This window comes from Poecilia reticulata, chromosome 15 (assembly GCF_904066995.2).
Source record: "Poecilia reticulata chromosome 15, P_reticulata-male-v2, whole genome shotgun sequence".
Lineage (NCBI taxonomy): Eukaryota > Metazoa > Chordata > Actinopteri > Cyprinodontiformes > Poeciliidae > Poecilia > Poecilia reticulata.
This window is the reverse complement of record NC_088844.1, coordinates 16924154-16943708: the sequence shown is the minus strand read 5'-3', so window position 1 is coordinate 16943708 and position 19555 is coordinate 16924154. Positions and strand designations below refer to the sequence as shown.

The 19555-nt window shown below is 39.3% G+C and overlaps 2 protein-coding genes across 5 annotated transcripts; both read left to right on the top strand.

Moving 5' to 3' along the window:
* Window positions 1-7465, top strand: pyroxd2 (pyridine nucleotide-disulphide oxidoreductase domain 2). Its single transcript, XM_008429634.3, has 16 exons — window positions 1-611; window positions 829-848; window positions 1023-1116; window positions 1754-1827; window positions 2088-2243; window positions 2377-2530; window positions 2618-2679; window positions 2766-2863; window positions 2960-3101; window positions 3185-3319; window positions 3396-3468; window positions 4344-4497; window positions 4984-5135; window positions 5371-5477; window positions 5823-5943; window positions 6160-7465. The coding sequence occupies exons 1-16, from the start codon at window positions 488-490 to the stop codon at window positions 6228-6230; spliced, it is 1737 nt and encodes a 578-aa protein (XP_008427856.1). The 5' UTR covers window positions 1-487; the 3' UTR covers window positions 6231-7465.
* Window positions 7466-7501: 36 nt separating this feature from the next.
* LOC103476901 (uncharacterized) lies at window positions 7502-19126 on the top strand. 4 transcript variants are annotated; one of them, XM_008429631.3, is made up of 16 exons: window positions 7502-7762; window positions 12167-12249; window positions 12346-12426; window positions 12520-12576; window positions 12663-12863; window positions 13011-13124; window positions 13321-13366; window positions 13559-13649; window positions 14492-14633; window positions 14731-14835; window positions 14936-15029; window positions 15131-15164; window positions 15381-15458; window positions 15601-15703; window positions 15788-15909; window positions 17123-19126. In XM_008429631.3, the coding sequence occupies exons 1-16, from the start codon at window positions 7639-7641 to the stop codon at window positions 17256-17258; spliced, it is 1611 nt and encodes a 536-aa protein (XP_008427853.1). In that variant the 5' UTR covers window positions 7502-7638; the 3' UTR covers window positions 17259-19126. The 4 variants fall into 4 exon arrangements, with proteins under 4 accessions (XP_008427853.1, XP_017164673.2, XP_017164674.2 ...); XM_017309184.2 differs by having other exon boundaries at window positions 12663-12881; XM_017309185.2 differs by lacking the exon at window positions 7502-7762 and adding an exon at window positions 8308-8572 and having other exon boundaries at window positions 12663-12881.
* The last annotated feature ends 429 nt before the right edge of the window (window positions 19127-19555 follow it).

Here is a 19555-nt window from a genome sequence, read left to right as displayed (position 1 = left end):
CTACTTAAAAAATCACTACCGTTAGTTTAAGTGATTTATGTTGGTGCTCTTATTTTGAAATGTAAACGGTGAGAGAAACGGGAGGAAAAGTTATGGAGAAACCGCTAATATCTACCACCTGTTAATACAATCTCCCTGCCTTTATTATATCTAGGTCCTCAAGGCTTTTGAGACTCGGATTTAATACAGCAAGCGCGTGAAACTAGAAAGATAACGGAAAGTCCGATGCCAGAGAAGAAAGTCAGCGATATTAAAAAAAAGAAAAACTTCAATGACGGAAGTTAATCTCATCCAATCAGATCCTCAAAAAAATGCCTTGTTTTACTGCTTGTCCAATCGGGTGTTGCGCTTCAGAAACGCCTTCCTTTGGAAACGCCAACTTTGTCTGTGGACCGACCAACTTAACAGGGTCTGATTTTGAGATCGGATGCTGAGCACAGTTCGGGAAAGAAGGCGGGACCGACGTTAGATAAGTGAAGATCCTGCCATGGCTGCAGCGGTGTGGACGGATCGAGGAACTCGGGCTAAGAATCTGCTGTGGATACTGATGGGATCCAGATCGAATCACACTGCTTTAAAACCCTGCTATGACGCGCTGGTCATCGGAGGAGGTGAGAAACATTGAAAAAGGCTTTTGAAAACAAAATTTTTGGTGCCAAGATTCTTGCTTGTGGTGAAAAAAAAGCCTTAATCTTCCAGAAGTTGTCAGTTGGCTTTTCTTTAATTCAGTGGTGTTTAATATTAGTTTTGCAAACTTGCACAACTCAGCCACAAGATGCACAACAAAAATGAAAAGCTATTCATGTACAAAATATGTCTTCTTTGCAGGACACAATGGGCTGGTGGCAGTGAGTTCACGCATTTGTTTCCCAACACCTGCTGTTCAGTCTGCACACCTATACCATCCGACAAGAGGGTAAATGTGATTGAGTGTGTGTGTGTGTGTGTGTGTGTGTGTGTGTGTGTGTGTGTGTGTGTGTGTGTGTGTGTGTGTGTGTGTGTGTGTGTGTGTGTGTGTGTAGGCCGCCTATCTTCAGAAGGGAGGGGTGAAGACAGCCGTGCTGGAGCGCAGACATGTGCTGGGAGGGGCAGCTGTCACAGAGGAGATCTTTCCAGGTAGGATGAATACACTGGGAAAAATATTGGTTCACTGGGTCACAGAAAAGTGATTTATCTAAAACACACAACAGATTATGACTCCTGGCAAAGCAAGATGTTATTATCCAAACCTGTTGCAGAGCTACCTAACAACTTTATGAGCTAAGGGACCTCAGTAATAAGCCTATGACAACAGTTATTTTAATGTTATCTTTCATGATATAGCGTTATGGCTATTATCATGAAAGAGATATACGGTAGTTATCTCTTAACTATTCAGGTTAAATTATCGAGATTAAGAATGTGTAACAACACTGTAACCAAACCATATGAAATAAATGAATACAAGACAATCATTAACTATATGGTCAACCATATCATATAGTAAGTGCTGTATGGTTCTCAGGGATTTTCCCCAGGAAAGTCTGAGTATCAGAGACTTTATTTGTTTATTTTTTCTAAACTTATTTGACATTTATTTGTGTTGCATGTTTGTCTTTTTTGTGCCAAATGTGAAATGCATTCATGAAATAGCACTCAAAAGTAGAAGATATGAATCACCTATTTTGCTTTCACCTGTTTTTAGCTGCTCAAATACACTGGTTTCATTCAATTTAGAGAAAAAAGCAAACAAAAACAAAACTCTTTTCTGCAGGTTTCCACTTCTCCAGATGCTCATATTTGCTCAGTTTGTTACGACCTCACATATGCAGAGACCTTGAGCTTAAGGTATAAACACCAAAATCACTTTAAAACACTTTATGTACAGTCTGAAGCGGATATTTACATAAACTGTAAAAAGATTTTTAAAAATTCTTACTGTTTAGTCTGACATTAAATCAGACTATGTTCCCTCCTGTTTAGGTCAGTTACAATGACCAGAATTTAAATTTCAATGTATTTTATGTTTCTAATATCTAATCTTAAAATGAATATCCTTGTTTGTTTTTATATTTTGTGCTTTGTTTTTGTGTCTTATTTGTATTGAGAAACATGGATTGAAGGTATACATGAGAGACCCCCATTCTTTCACCCCCATGTTGGAGGAGGGGATGAAGGGGGCTGCACCACGGTCCCTCACCCTCGGGTCAAATCTGGCCAAAAACCTAAATGAGATCGGCAAGTTTTCACAGAAGGATGCTAAGGTGTCTTAAGCATAATAAAAACCGTAATAAATGATTCTGTGCTTTGCTTTTGTTGCATTTAATGTCTCCTTACACTTTGCTTTCCTTTCCTCTCCTCACCCACATCTTTACCGATTCTCTAAAATGTCCTTAGGCTTATCCAGACTTTGTTGCACATCTTGAAAAGTTAGCTAGTGCTATCCACCCTCTGCTGGATTCTCCACCTGTAGATATCAGAGGAGTTACAGCTGGATCACTGAGGAAGAGGCTGGCTGCAACTAAGACGCTGACGCCTATTGCCAAATTAGGTTCGTGTCCCAAGGCAGACGTTCAGAATGATCTCTTTGTATAGTCCATTACCTAAATCACATTTTTTTTTTATTGTAAATTGAAAGGTCTGAAACTTGGAGGGAATATTCCAGAATTTTATGAAATTATAACTGCACCTATCATGAAGGTTTGTTATATCTTAGAAAAAATAAATAAACCACATACTCTGCTCTCTGTGTGTGTTTCTAACGACACTCCTGTTTTCTGTCAAAGATTCTCACTCGGTGGTTTGATTCAGAGCCACTGATTGCAACATTAGCTACTGATGGTGTGATAGGAGCCATGACCAGTCCTAGCAACCCCGGTAGCGGGTGAGAGGAATTTCTTTTTCACCATAACAAATGCAGCTGAGCAGAATTAAATGCAGATCTCTCCAAAATCTATTATGCATTTGTCTTGCCACGAAGGTATGTGCTCTTGCACCATGTAATGGGAGAGCTGGAAAAGGAGAAAGGAGCGTGGGGTTATGTGGAGGGAGGAATGGGAGGTTTGTCTCAGGCTATAGCAAGATCCGCTCAGTCTTACGGAGTAGACGTTTTTACAGAGAAGGTAAGGTGATCGTCTGATATATTATTTTCCTGTGTATTTTTACATAACCTGGTCGATTTGTGTTTTCTCCGCATCTCGGGTAGAATGTCGAACAGATTCTTGTCGGTTCAGATGGCGCAACTAAAGGAGTAGTGCTAAAAGATGGTGCCGAGATTCACAGTAATGTGGTTCTGTCAAACGCCACCCCCTATGCTACCTTCAAGTACCTGACACCAAAGGTAATACTGTGAATCCCCATCTCATGTTAGCAGAGCAGAAGGCAATGTGCAGCTGATGCGTCTGCTCTCTCCGTAGGGTGCTCTTTCTGAAGAGTTCATCAGAGCTGTAGACCAGGTAGACTACACTTCACCTGTTACAAAGATTAACGGTGAGTCTTTTCTGCTTCTGGTGAAGTCTTTTTGTTAAAGTTTGTATTAAATCTATCCTGTAGTGAAGTAAGGCAGAATTCAAAGGGGATTGTCTACGAGGTGTGGACAAGGCTCTGTATGGACGGCTTTTGACCTTCTAAAGTCCTGTAAGGCCTCTTTCACTTGTATGTGGTTTGTGAATTAGATGACAGTTTATGCATTCCGTAGGGAGTTGCAGTGATCACTGAACTCTGTGAAAATGTGTAATAAAGATGTTAGATGGACAGACTAATAAACTGCTAGCGTATTTTTTCTTAACTTTATTTTAATGTGGAGAGAAAACATCAACCAACATCCCTTGCAAATACAATACACACAATTTAAAGGTTGAGTGGAAAAGGTATTGAATTCTCAACAAAAACCCATTTTTAGTTTGGTCGAGAAACTTTGGTTCAAAGTTCCATCCATCCATCCATTTTCTTTACACCCTTCTCCCTTAATGGGGTCGGGAGGTGCTGGTGCCCATCTCCAGCTAACGTTCCGGGCGAGAGGCAGGGTACACCCTGGACAGGTCGCCAGTCTGTCGCAGGGTTCAAAGTTGAAAAGTTCCAAAGTTTTTGCTTTTGCTTTGAACCGCAGCAAAACCTTTGGTTCAGTCTTTCCACTATCTTTTATGGCAAAGATAGTGGAATGACTGTTGCTTTTACTTTCTTAGAATATCACTACCATTTGACTGTGATTGATTTGATTTAGAAGCATACCTCAGTCTTATAGCTGTCAGTATAGCGATTAATCTCCCCCCGAGGTGCCAGACCTCATCTCTTTCCGAAAAAGTGGGAAAAAACTCAGATTGTTGTTTTTGTTTACTTTTCTTTGTTGTCGTCTGCTTTTGTAGTGGCATTGGACAAATTACCAAACTTCCTGGCATCACCCACACCAGACGATAAGCCTGGACCTCATCATCAGTGCTCAGTACACCTGAACTGTGAAAATGTGGACATACTTGAGGCTGCATATAAAGATGCCATCAATGGACGTCCCTCAGCGAGGTTTGACTTTATTCCTCATTCCTTTGTTTCACACTCAATCATGTGGACGAGTGGAAAAAAACCTGGAAAAATACTTTTACTGTATAAATTAGTTTTAAGTTGATATGGCTGAAAGATATGTCATCAACCCTTCTGCCTCTGACAATTTTATATTTCAAGATTATCAGAGCAAAATACTAAAGGTGACCAATAAGTTTATTTGTGCATCAAGTCATTTTAAAGGACCTTTTTTCAGTGACATATATTTTATATGCATCACATAGATGTGATACAAATATAGACAAACATATTATCATCAGATCTGATTATTATCTGACTCTTTGCATAAGTTAAAAATGTCAGTATGTTTACGAACCGCTTTTTATGTCGGTTATTAAAAACAATCTGTTTACCACATAAAATATTAAAGATATCTCCTATGTTCACTGCTTGTTGCTTAAAACAAAATTCCCACCCTGGACCAAATTATGTTCTCTTTGCCTGTAGACCTATGCTGGAGATGACTATCCCATCTGTTTTGGACCCCACTCTAGCGCCCCCTGGCTGCCATGTTGTGTCATTGTTCACTCAGTTTACCCCATACCACATCAAAGGCAGGGAGTGGACCCAGCAGGACAGAGAGGACTTTGGAGACACTGGTTAGAAACACAAATTATACTTATACTAAAAACATGTCTTCCTTTTAACTTATTTTCTTCTCTATGTAAAAGGTGATGACGACATGGCTGCAGACTATGTTTTCTTTTTAGGAGCCTCTTCTTCCTAAAATGAAAAATGTGTTTAAAATAATATTGGTTATCTTTAGAACTGTATTGATAAGCCTGTATCAGTAAAATAAAAAAAAAACAAGTCTGTCTTTGTCTGCTTTTGTAGTTTTTGACTGGGTGGAACAATACGCCCCTGGGTTTAAAACCTCCGTTGTGGGCAGAGAAATCCTGTCTCCCCCTGACCTGGAGAAGATCTTTGGACTCACTGGCGGGGTACAAACAGTACACTGCACACATTATAGATGGGAAGCCATTTGAATGTTGACATAGAGCCCGTTTGCTTGACACAATCAGCTCTTCACTGAAGGGGGAAGTAATTTGAGTCCTTCATTGGGCCTGTTGTGTAAGCGGTTAAAGGTTATAGGCACTTTTACACAAACTTATAATTGAGAATCAAAGTTCAGCTGAGCCTTTTTTTTCTTTAACATCACAGAGCTTTGTTTCGTCATTGTACATGTGTGCTTTTCTGTTTTAATGTGGTGTCCATCAAACAAAAGTGTGTGCATGGTTATGTAAAACTCCGATGCAAAAGCATACAATATGAGCTTGTTTTCACAGAATATCTTTCATGGATCAATGTCTCTGGACCAGCTCTACCTAGCGCGACCTTTGCCCTCACTTTCAGACTATCGCTCACCAATTAAAGGACTCTATCTGTGTGGCAGTGGCTGTCATCCAGGTTTGCCGTTTCATTTTAACTGGATAATAAACTGCATTTACAGAATCTTTTTTTTTTCCTTATAGCAAAGTAATGGGCATTTTAATTGTTTTATGTGCTTACTGTTGATGAATATTCAATGAACCTTTGAGTTTGAAGTAACATTTTCATTGCTGCTTTGTTTGTCTGCTCATTGAGTAAACAGTGTGTGATTTTCATGTGTTTGATGATTCACAGGTGGCGGTGTGATGGGTTCTCCAGGCTGGAATGCGGCGCTCACTGTTATATCTGATTTGAAGCGTCGCTGAGAATTGTGACAGCATTATTGCAAAAGCATACACTAAAATCTTCAATACTGCACATCTACATTCATAAAAAAAAAAAAAAAAACTTTTTAAAGTTCAAAATTTAAAATTGCAACCCACACTCCATTCTTGCATAAGTACTCACATACTCCTTGAATGTCACATTCTGTGATGTTCCACTCACAGACTTCAATGTATTTACTTGAATAGTTAATGACGTATCAATACGAAGTAGCACATGATTGTGAAGCAAGAGTCAAGCATTGCCCTGTATGAGCTCCATGCATCTGTCAATCAACTTTGACCTACTTCCATGTCTTTGCTGAAGAGAAGTAGCCTCTCAGCATGATGCTACCACCCCCATGTGTTCAGGAGGATGTTAGGTTAGAAGTGTATGGGAAAACATCATCAGCGCGTTGCCCCCTCCAGACGGGGTTTTGGAGGGGGCACTTCTCTTGTGCTGCGCCCCTATGCGTTGCATACGCTGCATACCCACTTTTTGCGCCACTGGTTGTGACAAACTACAGCTACTTGCTGTAGCTTTTTTCTTGCCATTCTTCCACAACGATCAGATTTGTGGGGAACTTGACCAATAGGGTTTTTTTGTCAACAGGTTCTCCCACCTGAACAAGTAGTCTTTGCTGCTCCTCCAGGGTTACCATGGTAATCTTGACCACTTCTCTGATTGTTGATCCCTTTTCCTAACCTGTCAGTTCACAGAAGCCAAGTCCTGCTGGTCTCCAGCTATACCTGGATAGTACCCATACCATTTAAGGGGTATGGATACTTATTTAAAGGAATACATTTGATTACATGTCTTTATTTTGGAGTTATTTTCTGCAACCATGTATGAAAGAAGTCAAATTTGATCCTACAGACATGTAATGAAGGTGGCAATGAAATGGTCTGTGGGACAGGTTTTGCAGTTATCTTTTTAGACTACTACAACTTTGAAATCACTTGATCATAAAAGAGAAACAGATTTTGATTTGGAAAAGTAGTTAATATGTATCAGATTAATCAAGTGGAAATATGTTTTTACACAAGTATCAGTTAAAGATGAGCAGTACAAAAGCTTGCACGTTCCTCAAAAGTGACATTTTAAGGTGATCTTTAACACTTATCTCAGATGTTTGCAATCATGAAAATGATGTACAGTGAAATTTTTAGGTTTGAAAATGTTTAAATAAATTCAAGCAAAGCTGTTTACAAAACAAAGTAAACATCTCCCATCTGTCTGTTGTCTGTATCCTGTTATATGTGCAGCATCATATGCAGGGCCATAACTTCAGCAACGTCGTTTGGACTAGCGGCAGATACATGGACAGGCCACCAGTCAATCACAGGACAAACAACCACACATTCACACACTTTTACCTAAGGGCAGTTTAGAGAGACCAGTTAACCTAACATGGATATTTACATATTTATGTACTGCAGGAGGAAGCCAAGAGTTCCCAGAGAAAACGTACACATACAGGGGCAGAACATGCAAACTCCATGCAAAAAGACCCTAGGTTGGGATTCAAACCAAGGTCATTCTTGATGCAACACTAACAACTGTCAGCATTCAGTCTGCAGTCAGTAATTTAACAATAGTCTGCAGCTGCATGTTTTTGTTTTGTTGTGTAGCTCTACATCATTGTTTAACCAGTTGGTACAATTCTTAGTGCAGTAATCCCCCACAGAAAACCTCTAGTTTACTTGGGGAAAAAAATAAATACTATAAACCCTTTTGAAATATACATATTGTAAAAGTTTATTCAGGGAAGCCAATTGTAAACGCCTACTTAGGGAAGTCTACGCATTCAGAAAAATGAAATGTCATATTTATATGAACATCAGATTAACAATGATTTGAGCTGCAGTAAATGAAACATTTCCAGTCACAAGGTAACAATCCAGAGTCAGGCGTGGGAACATTTATCCAGTGAAGGTTGACGATCTCTGTATTATTTTTGCTTTTAAAAAAAAATTTTTTTTAAATAATTGTTATGCACGATTAATATATCCGCATAATAACTTAATTTTGAGAAAAACACGCATACTAGTAAACGTGAGAATCAAAAACCATCCTGTTCCCCGTCCAGCAGGTGTCTGTGTCCTGTGCCTTTAAGACGCTGCTCAGGGTGGACCCAGCGTCGGGCGTTTTGACGCTCAGGAAGCGGATTAAACCACCGAAGATTCCCGCAGATAGCGATTTTCCCAATGTGTGAAAAAGGTCTCCACGCCGACTTAAACCGTAGTTAAAACATTTTGGGAGGTTTATTTTAGAGGATAATGCTGGATGGTTGCGCTCATGAAATTCACCAGAGATATATGCCGGCTGTTGGGACTCGGAAGCGGTAAGAAAACGTCCCTCTTTTGAAAACTTTCATGAACTGGCCACAAGTTTAGAGCCCGACAATAGTAATGCGATGAACGAACTTCGGAACTCGTTTAGCATGCGGAACGTTAGACTGGTTTGCGTTTGTTATTGTGTGCCTCTCTGGTCTCTGTCGAGCGACTTAAATGGAATTCGTGTAACAATGAAAAGTTTCCATGTTGCCAGTTCCTCCCTTTCCCCACATCTTGTTAACTCGCTTCTAGGGAGTCAAAATTCTTTACGTTCACCTACGACCGATTCAGACAGTGTTTTATACATCAGGTAAGGTCTTTGAATGTTAAATATGCCGATGCGAGAGGTACATGTTGTATTAAAAGACAAAATAAACAGATTAAGTTCCCTGTTCGCGTTGGTATGAAAACAATACTTCAGATAGGTGGCATACTCTTCCTTGTGGGTGTATTTATGTAAGACGAGACAGGTTGTGTGTCTCTGAAATTGGCCTAAGCTATCTTCCTCTTTTTTTTCTCTCCCCCAATTATGATGTCATGTTTTGTTCAATGGGATGCATGTATGTTAGAGTGACATTAGAGGCAGCTGAGCATCCAGAAATAGCTCCTTCAACACTCCTGTAGGACACAGGTGTTATTGATTATGTGATCAAATTTCAGGCTTTTTCGCTCATTTGCAAACTAGTAAACATTTGAGTTGGCTCGTGTTTCACAATTTTCCTCCCCCCCCCCGCCCCCCCCCCCCCAAGAGCTCTTAACTAAAACCAGTCATGCCTTCAAGCTGTACTTAGTTGTAGCAAAATGCAGCTGAAATGCACCTGTGAGTCTTATAAAATCCATTGACATTTTTCTAACAGCAAGCTAGCAATGAAGCTTATTTTCTGTCCAGCCCACCAGTTCCCCAAGATACTGTTATTTTTGCATTCCTGTGGAAAGAGCTCACCTTTCAACCGCACTCTGATTTGGGACGTTTCTCTGAACAGAAGAAACAGAGGATCTTTTGTTGCCTTTGTCCACCAATCTTGTATCATTTAAGTGTTCAGAGAGCATTCCACCAAGGTAATCCTTGAACAGAAAGTCAGATTCGGCGACATTTGAGACTTTTGTCATTGGAGAAGTGTGGCACACATGAACAGCTGACTTTATTCCCTGTGCTCACTACATGTTTGTGTTTTCTGTTGCATTCCAAGTGCTGTATTCTTTATTTAAATGCTTAAATTTTTAGATGCAAGAGGGGTTAAAAAGGTCTAGGTTCCTTCACCTGGCTTTATGAGGATTCCCTTATTTCTTTCTGCATTGTTGACGAGAGCTGCTGCGCCCAGCAGAACACACATAAACAGTGAGAGAATCAGGAAGCCCAGAGGCTCCCCGTCATTTTTGTGCCTTATAGATGCGTTTCAAAGACAAAATTGTCCATCCCCACTTTACGAGTCACAACATGAGTCACAGACCAAGTATGGATTTGTCATTCTCCACAACACTTTGCTGAACCAATAGAAATCTGACACCGCAAAGTTTCCTTCAAGGCCAGTTGTTTTTGCTTCATTTTTTTTTTTTGTCTTGTGATTTGTCTTCGTGTTCTCTGCTTGGAGAAATGGCAGAGCTTGTATCTGCTCTGTGCCCAAACAATAGACCCCTACTTTAAAAAGCCAGTGTCTGCTCTGTAGGTCATATATAGCCAGGTTTCAGAGAAACGGTAGTCCTCGAAGCGACTGTTTGTGGTATGTGATGGCTAAACTGTTCCTCTTGCTTAAGACCAAAGAAAAACAACATGATTTAAACTCATTGGGCAGTTTTATGTTCGGCATTGTTGAGTATTCCTGGTTCTCAGAAAGCATTTAATAATAACCATTCTCCTTTTCACCACCCACACTTTTAAAAATTTCTTATTTCTTACTAAAACTTAGAGCGGATAAACCTGAATATGATGGAGGAGCATGTTTATCCTGCATTCAGAACTACTGCAGAACTTTTAATACAAGATCTATTTGGATGCTTATGGAGGAGTAGATTGTCAAATCATGCATTTTGATAAGTAATTCAAAATCTGGAAACATAGGATTTCTTAAGCTGTACTTTGCATTAAGAGGACAATCTGTGATTTGAAGGTGAAAAAGTCTAGCATTAACCTTTAAGCCTGAAGGTCACAACTGTCTGTTTCTCATTTTATAGTACAGGAATGCTGCATTATTTGCTGTCAGGGTAGGTTGTTCAACTGCAGTCCAACCATGGGATTATGAGATTCTGAGTTTCACAGCCCCGAGTAAAAATAGCATGGGATCAGAGTATCTCCAAAAAGTATAAAACGTGACATAATCCAAGATATTTTCCTTAAAATGGAAAATTAATATTTATTTTTACTGCTGCTTAAATAATAATGCAATTATAGTGATTTTAGCATTAATCAACTTTATTGTCACTTTATAGACTAAACACCTATTGAATCTAGTTTTTTTTAAATGCTTGTATGGATTTAGCCTAAGTGTAATTGGGAAAATATTATTATTTAGACTGGTTTATCAACGACTGTACTTTCTTGTAAATAAACACTTAAGAAATAGACAGAGATAGCTGAAAGTCCATTCTGAATTCCATATCCATTGTCCATGGACTTGTGCTGCAGAGTAACCTTAAAGAAACACAAGCATGCAGCACCTCATAATTTAAGTACATGATAGAAATATACAAATATTTTAACCCTGCCAATATAACAATGTAAAATTTTAGGTGTCCAGTTTAGTTGGTTACCATTAGCAACAAGAAGCAACTCCATAAATAAAACATAATAAACCCAAAAGAAAAAGTTGCTACAGATGTGAAATTGGTTAGTGTTGGTAAACTGTTTGGCATATAGCCATTTCTTTAATAAAGTATAAACAGAGTGTCCAGTTCTCAAATGTACACTAGAATGACACATAATCGTAATGGCAACAAATCCAGACTGACCCCTAAGAATCGTTCAGAGAAGGATCTCCCTTCTCTGAACAAGACTGTAGTAACCAGTCTGTAACTGACTAGCTAACAGACATGCCTGTTGTTGCTCATTGTGGTTTTAAACCATGGTTTATTAAAGTGAAGAGTGGTACTCTTTAGGCTCTGAGTGTTGTTTTTTGAAACCAGAAATATTTTAAAAAAGCCAAATTTATTTTTCTTGTGAGAGAAAACTGTAGTAACCTTATTTTAGCCAACTCGTCAGTAGTGCAGCAACAGGCGGGGGAGGGCCACTTTTGCTACTCTATGATCCACACAGCTGGAGAAAACAAGCCAGCCGAACCTTTCCTCTAGCATCACCTTAAAGAAGGACATCAAATCTTAAAAATTCTTAAAAAGCTTGTAGCATACCTTCATCTATGTAAGCAGTAGATGTGGAAAGCTCATCTACTGGAAAGTCTTTTTTTTTTTTTTTTTGGAAATTGATGGGAAAACTAAAGATATTACATGATGATTTGCTTACATTTTTTTAAATTTAATCTTTGAGATTAAGAATGGCCAAGATGGCAGCACAGAAGTTCCATGTCAAAAACAAATTGGAACAAAAACTCAAAACAGTCAATTTACAAATGAATTCAAGTCACTGAGACTTGTGTGTTGTTTCCTAACAGGCCCTGCTGTGCAGCAACAGGAGGAGCCAATGGACTGTGTTGCTGCAACCTCTGACCCGTGTCATGATGCCACTTTATCACAGGTATGTCATCCTGACCAAAACTGCTTTGACAGCAAAAGTTATGCTATAATGTGCAGAGCTAAACTACTGTGTGTATTTGTGTGTGTGTTTGCCCAGAATGCATTAAATGAAGAGGATGATCTGAGCGAGGAGGATAAGGTCAGACAGAAAGCAGAGCGACGGCGAGCAAAGAGGAAGGTGAGCAATTAAATGCTCTCCTAAAAAATTGATTCTGCTCCAGTTTGTTTTGCTACATATGAATGATGCCGTGGATTACTCTTAATGTTTTAGCGCCGCCGGAAACGTAAGAAGCAAGAGCAGATCAAACAAAATGACAACGCTGAACAGGTAGCCCTTGCGTTTCCTTTATGAAAATATTCCACGTTTTCTTTTTGCAGTTCGAATGTGATTGTATATATGATCTCACACATTAGGATGAAGAAGAGGACGGTGGAGCAGAGTCTGAGCTGGATGAGAGCGAGTCAGAAGCAGACATTGCTGAAGAGGAAAAACAAAGAGCCACAAAAGAGGAGAACAAGGAAACTAAATCTGCTGCTCCTAACAAGCACAATGCAACTCCAGTTATGGCTCCTGCAGGACTCAAGCAGAAAACAAAAGCCAACTCAACTGAAGAGGTGCTGAGCATGAATGAGGTTATTGCACATTGTCTAATACCATTATTGTTGTCATAAACCCAGAAGACTTGCATTATGTTTAGTTTTTTTTTTTTAAGCCAGAAGATGAGTGATCTAAGAGCTGTTTGGTTTTTTTGTGTTTTACAGGAGCCGGAGTGGGATGTGAGCAGTGCCTTCTTCGCTAATGCTGCTAGCCATATCAAACCCAAAGGATCTAGTCGCAAGTCCAAAGAAAACAAGGAAAATGAGGCCAGAAAAGAGGTAAATGAAATAATAAATTGGTGCAAAACAACAACAATCTCTTTACTTATGCTGGCGTGGTATTGTGTTCATCTGGCTGGTCCAAAGTCTTATTTAACAGGGAACAACTGGACTCTGGACTGTATTATAATACCCCTGTCTGTTTGTCCACTGTCATGCATGTGGCATGATGAAAGTATTATTATTCTGTTTGTAGACAAACATAACTGACAACATGACCAAGAAAAGCGCGTCGCTGACGGGTAAGGAAAGATTTTTGTGGAATCTTGCCACATAAGCAATAGTTAAATTGATTTTTCATTTAAACATCAACAGAGGCTTTGAGAAGATTATTGATTACACATTCTTTTCTACAAACGTCATCTGTGTTATAGCAGTCAGGCCTACAGGCCAGTATCTTAATTGAAAGTTATTTGCAATTCTTTGTCTTACAGAAAAAGGGATTAAGCTGGTGCAGGAGGGGCAGTATGCACAAGCAGCCTGCATGTTTACGGAAGCCATAAAGTGTGACCCAAAGGATTACAGGTACATCTTCTGACAGCTATGTATGACTATACATTGTAAATGTATCCATACTTTGCTTTGAATTTGGTCATGTTACAACCACAAACTCTAATTATTTTTTCAAGATGAAGACCTAAGAAGTGTGTCGAACATTTGCTTTATTCTCTTGGTCAGTACAGTGTATATCCACATTTTGCTGCAATTACTTTTGCACAACTCATGGGGTGTGTCTCCACCAGCTTCCAAACAGAATTACTTTAGTCCATTTGTCCTGGTTAAGCAGCTCAATTTCCGTTACTCTGGATGCAGATCGTGAACAGTAGTTTAAGGCTTGCCACAATTAAATCTGGGTCTGGATTTGAACTTGAACCATATTGTTGCCTGTGGACTGAAAAGCTTTGTTTCTGTCGCTGACTGGAGCACTTTGTTCCACGAGGTGCTCCAGTTAGGCATATGGATTGAACAGTCTCTGTGAGATGTTGAATGCCTAAGATATTGTTTTATAACATTAACCTCCTTTAAATTTTTTCCACAACTTTGCACATGACCTGTCTGTTGTGTTCCTCATTCTAATAAACCTCTGAGGCTTTCACAGAACAGCTGGATGTGCGTTGAAATTAAATTAATCAAGAGTGAATTCTGTTTATTAATTAGGTGACTTCTGAAGATAATTGGTCGCTCAGCTTGTTATTCAGGGGTGTTGAATTAAAGTAGCCTGGAAATAAATGGAAACCACACTTCCACACATGAATACATTTGCAAAATATTTTGCAAATATATTTAGTGCATGGGTTTACATGCATTAAGGTGTGTATTATACAGGTTTTTCCTCCGTCTTTAATTTTTAAATCTCTTTCATGCAGGTTCTTTGGAAACCGCTCGTATTGCTATTATTGCTTGGAGCAGTATCCTCAGGCACTGGGGGATGCAGAACGCTCCATTGAGCTGGCTCCAGAGTGGGCCAAAGGATACTTTCGAAAAGGCAGAGCTCTCATTGGCATGAAGGTGGGCACAGAACGTTATAGTTATGAATAGATACACAACAAACATCCCAATCTGTGAGTGCATCTCTATGCCAAATCTTGGTATGCTTGTGTTGTAGCGGTACAGTGAGGCAGAGAAGGCTATGGAGCAGGTGTTAAAACTGGACAAAAACTGTGAAGAGGCTGTCAATGATCTCTTCAGCTGCAAAGTCCTTCAGCTAATGGTAACTTCATCTAGTTTTCTCTTGCTAGATGTAATTGGAATTTATAGGGAGACTTTTGGACTTGTTTCCTGATGATGGCATGTTTTTCATTCTGTATTAGGAGTTTGGGTTTGAAGAGATGCAAAGTGTTGCATTGCTGGAGAGATTTTCATCTGTGCAGGCTGTTTTGGCATCTTGTTCAGATGCACCAAGAGGTAAAAAAAAAAATCACAGTTATACAAATGCTGTTCTGTATGCCTTGCAGCTACATTTATATGCATTTTAGCAATGACATAATGTTCTTGTGTCATTGCAGCTGGAGGCCATGATGCATCAGTTGTGCAACCAGGGTAGGTGACCTTTGTTAAAACTATGGGTTCCCAATGGCTCAAGAAGTGTTTTTGGCCATTTTATTTTTGAATCTTTTTTTTTTTTTTTTTTTTTACATTTAACCCCCCTTTTTTTAATTTAACATGTTGTGATAAATGAGACTTTAGGCCTGTGATTGAACTGTGTATTCAGTTATTATAATGTATTAAATCATATTGTCTTTCATGTTATTTTAGAAGCCCTTGTCCTTCTCTCTGGGTGGGAAATGTGACAACAGAAATAACGGAAAAACACTTATGGGACCTTTTTAAAACGTATGAATTTAATGTGGTACAGTATTCCATGCATTCTCATGTATGGGTTTAATTTCTGGGTTCTGTATAATTGGTCTTGCACAGGAACTTAGGATGGCAAGCTTTTAACCACAGTGGGTAATCTGATGTCTGTACACTGCAGGTATGGAGACATAGAGAGCATCCGTGTGCTGCATGAGCGATTCTGTGCCTTTGTAAATTTTAGGAACGCAGACATGGCAGCCCGAGCTATGGAAAAACTAAACGTCAGTGGTTATTTATTTTCACACTTGTAATGCCTTTCTTGATGCAGTTTTGTTTAGTCTGAATGCAAACATTTGCTTCTGCAGGGGTACTACATTGAAAACACGCGTTTAGTTGTAAGGTATCCTGACCGCCGCACTCAGAGGGTCCTTCCCATTCCACTTAGGACTTTTTTCCCTGTCACACAGCAAGCAGGGACAGGAGCTGGGTAAGAAACATGCTTTTAAACTTTTTTTTTTTCTTGTTTTGTTAAGACAACAGTTTGTGAAAGTTTTCATATCCTTTTAACTGTTCTGCATTTTCCTACCACAAGTGCATTTTGTTGCCCTTCTATGTGATAATGAAGTGAAATAAAAATGGTAGGTGATTTAAGATAAAAAAAGATCTGATACATGTGGTGTGTATTGCCCTTTTTTTACTTTGCCTTTCCCTAAATGAAATTTGCTGCATTGTGTCCGCTGCTGATGTTTCCACAAAGCAACTGCATTTACGCAAAAGTTTGTTGGAAAGCATCAGTGAACAAACGGCCTGTTCACTGGTGCAAAACCAAGGAAAACGCCAACCTGCTTACAGATAACTCTTAAAGCTATAAAGCTGGGTTCAGTTGTAAAACCTTATTCTGCGCTCACAGAGCATCCATCAAAATAAAAACGGTATGGCCAGCTACCTAGAATGACAGACAGAGCAAAGAGAGGTTTAATCAGCGGGAGGGGCCCAATTACCACAGGACAAGAATGATGAAACAAAGCTCTGCACAACACCCTAAGCACACAGTCTGTCACTTCTAAACATAGTCATGTTGATACCAGGCAGTGGGGACTTTTTTTTTTAGAAGAGAAAAGGAAACTTGTCAGAGGTGAAGGTTAGATGGGTTAGGGTTAGACAGACTCATCAGTGGGAGAAAACATGTTACAGGCAGTTATTCTTCAGAGAACGGGACGGTGGTTCACCTTCCAGCAGGACGAGCCCAAAACATACAACCAAAGTTGTCATGAAACTTAAGTTATTCATTTGTCAGAATCCAGACCTAAATCTGTAGCAAAGCTTGACCTATTTTATGAAGACTGGAAAAAAATGTCATCCTTTCAATGTGTTGAGCTGGAAGAAGGTATGCTAAAAACTTGCAGCAAAGGGAAATTGAATCAAGGGAGTTGGAATTGAGTGCAAATCTTTGTTGTTCCACTCTGCAATTGTGCATTATGTTGGTTTATCACATAAAATCCCAAAAGACATCTACATCTTTCACATTACAGCCCAAAATTCAAAGTCCAAACAACCCAAATACTCAAGCAAACCCTTGCGCATCTTGTCATTATCTTCTCCACTAAGTCGACAAAGGATTTTTCCATCTCTGTTGACAAAGTAGTTGATGTGCTTCCTTGTGATCTTTTTCTCTGTATCTTTTCTCTTCATATTCTCAGTCCTCGGCGACGTGGCCCAGTTAATGGAGATGAGTGTTACTTTTGGAGAACTACCGGGTGCCATTTCGGGGATAAATGTCACTATAAACACTTTCCTGACCAGAAAGGCAAGGACAGGAAACCCTGGCAGCCTTGAGCTCGGTTCAAGCTCTGCCTCGGCGGTGCTTGGTGGGGAAACAGAGTTGCTCCCAAATCCGCCTTCAAAGCTTGAATGGACCACATCAGGATCTCTGGACTAAAAATATTTTTTTATAAAAAAAATTCAGAGGCAGGTAGAGACTTGGAACGTGAAGGTGGTTCTGTTACCCAAAGATCCAAATGGCTGACTTTGCTCAAAAGTACAAAATGACCCAGAGAGCAACACGCAGTCACACTTGCAGCCCTGCTGAAACTTGCTTTTCTCTCTGAAAGCGACACTAAACTCTAGATCAGTTGATGGAAGTGAAATTTTCTCAGCCCACTGTTGAAGGGGTGGAAAATCATGACTATGATGCAGGTTATGAAATATACACTTATGGGGACAACAAGGAGCTTTTTAAGAATGCTAATTAATCTCTGTTTGAGAACTCTGCCTAGTTTAACTCATTTTCCACATTTGCCTTTATTTTACATAAATGTGCAGGTGATATTTTGAGTTGGGTTTGTGCCATTATATCAGCAACTGACCAAAGACTTGAGGGTGAAGTTACTTGAAAAGTCTGTACTTCCCCTATGCAACTGAATTATGCAGCCTTAGTCATGATCATTATATCAGCGTAAGTAAATAACTGGACTGATAGACAATACAACAGCTGGACAGATGGGTGAAGTGAATAATTCATTATGGTTGTGTTTTAGACCGAGTGTCCTCATAATGCCTGTAAAGCATATTAATGTCAAAACGTGGCCTTCTCATCCTATCTGAAAACAGTTCCGCTTGTTTAAAGTCTGTAATACCTCATTGGAGTCTGTTTGAGAAGTGTTTTTTTTTTTTGTTTTTTTTTTTTTTTGTATTGACGTTTCAAAGCCTGTAATTTTTTTTATGTTCAACTGGATTGCATGACACAAGGTGGGCTGTGCTTCAGTTCAGCTAGGTGAATAATTTGATGCAAGATAAAACTTTACCTTTTTAAAGGTAAGATCTTTAGTTTGGCAGGTTATTTTTTCGACATTTATTTTGGGTCTATGCAAAACAAAAAGTGTCGGATGCATGTCTCCTGCCTCTGGGACGAACAGGTATAAGAAACATTAATGCATATAATTTCTGAACCTTTTGAAAAGCAGTGTTTGTGACCTTTGGCCTCCATGGCAGTATTTTCCTTAGCTGAAGAATGAGATGGCTTTAAGTGTCAACACTAGAAAGTGAATTACACATTTGCTGGCATGTGCTCACCCACTTGGCAACAACTAAAGCCCACACTACATTCACTAGTGAACTATGCACTGCGTAGGAAAAGTATTTATTTAGCTATTTATAAATATATTTTTCCTTGTTTTTTGTTAAACACTTTACAAACTTAAGTCTAGGTTCATATTCACACTCTTTCCCCCCCTTCTGTTTATTTCTGGTGTAGGTTAACAGCAATTTGGTGAGAACCTTGTCACATGCTGCACTTCTGCTTTTCTTGTAGACTCTTTGCTTTGTGGTTGGAGCTTGTGACGAAAGGACTTAAAACAAACTGAAACTGCACTTGTTTTTAACGTGCTAGTTTCTAAACTAATTGCTGTTCAACATTTTAAATACTATTCTTGCAGTGCATTAAATTATTTACGCCTACCACTTGATTAAAGCATGTTATTTTTAAATTGTATTTGTAGAAATATTTCAATCTGGACTTCTAAATGTTTCTCGCTCTGTGTACTTTTATTTTCTTCACTTTTATTTAGAATTATTTTATTAAATTGTATTTCAAGTTATGAATATGTACAACAAGAGCACTGCGATTCTGTTAATCTACCAAAAACTTTGTATTTTTCTGTAATGCAAATAAGAGTTTTATATTTAATAAACATCTTTGTCCCATCTGCTGAGTTTTTGCTCTTATACTTGCATGTGGTTTTCATCTCCTCCACAAGGTGGCAGGGTTGCACTAAAATGTCAAAACGGGCTATCCCACCACATGCTTTGCATACACATTTTTTATTTTTAATTATGAGGAACCACAATGTGTCTTGAAGTAACTTCTGCTGCTAACATGCTTGCTGGTGTGGGGACAGCATGGTTACCCTCTCATCACTCAGAGGACACACTTGTGTGGCCGTCGTGAAGTAATGAGTTGAGAAAACCGCCCAGACCAAAGAAAGATGCAGGCGGCCCTGAGAATATGTGGGAAAAGGCAACCAAAGGGGCCACAGATGACATTTTAAAAAGAGAATCTGTGGCCTGATGACAGCTGATCTAAACGTGAGTACACCATGCTGCAAGATTAAGTGGTATGCCTCATTAGGGAAACT